Here is a 1,141-nt window from a genome sequence, read left to right on the forward strand (position 1 = left end):
TACAAACACTGCAGGAGAAACACACTAATAAAAACTGTCAATATCCCTGAGAAGCAGTGCTTGTCACTGGAACTCAATTTTAATTAGGCATTCTAAGAAGGCAAGGGCAACATACGTAACCTAAACATCTGTACCCCCATAATATGCTGAAATAAAAAAAATAAATAAATAAAATGAAATTCTAGTTCCTCAAAGAAAATTCAGGTAAAAATACTCCTACAAACCCTGCAGGAGAAACACACTAATAAAAACTGTCAATATCCCTGAGAAGCAGTGCTTGTCACTGGAACTCAATTTTAATTAGGCATTCTAAGAAGGTACTCTAAAATAAAAAAGAAATAAAGGTACGGTGAAATCCTAAGAGGTATTCTGTTAATGTTCACCTATAAAGAATTTACCTGGAACAAAAAGCAGAATTACATAAGAAATAGAGGGAAAAGACTAAAGCCTTATTATAACATCACCAGCCACAACCAGATTAGTAAATGCTGACCAACTCTAATTCAGATTTTGGCTAAGTGATTACACAGTTTGAGCTAGAAGTACGGCAATGCACCAAATATGAGGTGGTAGGTATTAAGAAACAAAGACTCAAGGATTTTCCTCAGGTAAAAACAGTATCAGTAGAAAACGTGCCACCTGTTTGGAATTTTTAAGCACAGCCACAATTTGGCATAGAAAGAAAAGAACTAAAAATCACTCCCAAATGCTACTGTAAGAATCAAAGACCATTGCCCTTTCAACACAGCCTACAATTTCTTTTCTGAATTATCATATTTTGAACCTGGAGTAATAGTGTTTGAATTGTGGACATCTTAGTCTTGGTAACTTGGTGGATTGTTCCAGGAACAATGACTATTAACTGAAATTGTATTTCTTAGATCTCTAAAATTCTACCACAAGGCATGTAGTAGAATTATTAAGTTATTAATAATAACTTATTAAAGTCTTTGAAAGTTGGCTTGTTAAGCTATGGAAAGAAATTAAACTTTTTGTGTTTTTTGATTAGGCAGCTTATGTGTGAGAAAAGAGAGACTCCATTGGAAAGCTGTTTCCCTGTTCCCTTGATTGGTGATGCAGGCATCTCTTTTAATTTGTTGCAAAGTAATTGTCTAGGACTCAAATTCTGCCTCTGCCAACA

General features: G+C 34.5%; 1 protein-coding gene across 1 annotated transcript in view; it reads right to left on the bottom strand.

Annotated features, from left to right (window-relative positions):
- Positions 1 to 1,141, bottom strand: part of SYCP2 (synaptonemal complex protein 2) — an 84,263-nt gene that overhangs the window by 71,861 nt on the left and 11,261 nt on the right. The window contains 1 exon segment of the mRNA XM_012656472.1: positions 225 to 263. Coding sequence (XP_012511926.1) covers positions 225 to 263 — 39 coding nt within the window.

Source organism: Propithecus coquereli, unplaced genomic scaffold (assembly GCF_000956105.1).
Source record: "Propithecus coquereli isolate 6110/MARCELLA unplaced genomic scaffold, Pcoq_1.0 Scaffold503, whole genome shotgun sequence".
In the NCBI taxonomy this organism is placed as follows: Eukaryota; Metazoa; Chordata; class Mammalia; order Primates; family Indriidae; genus Propithecus; species Propithecus coquereli.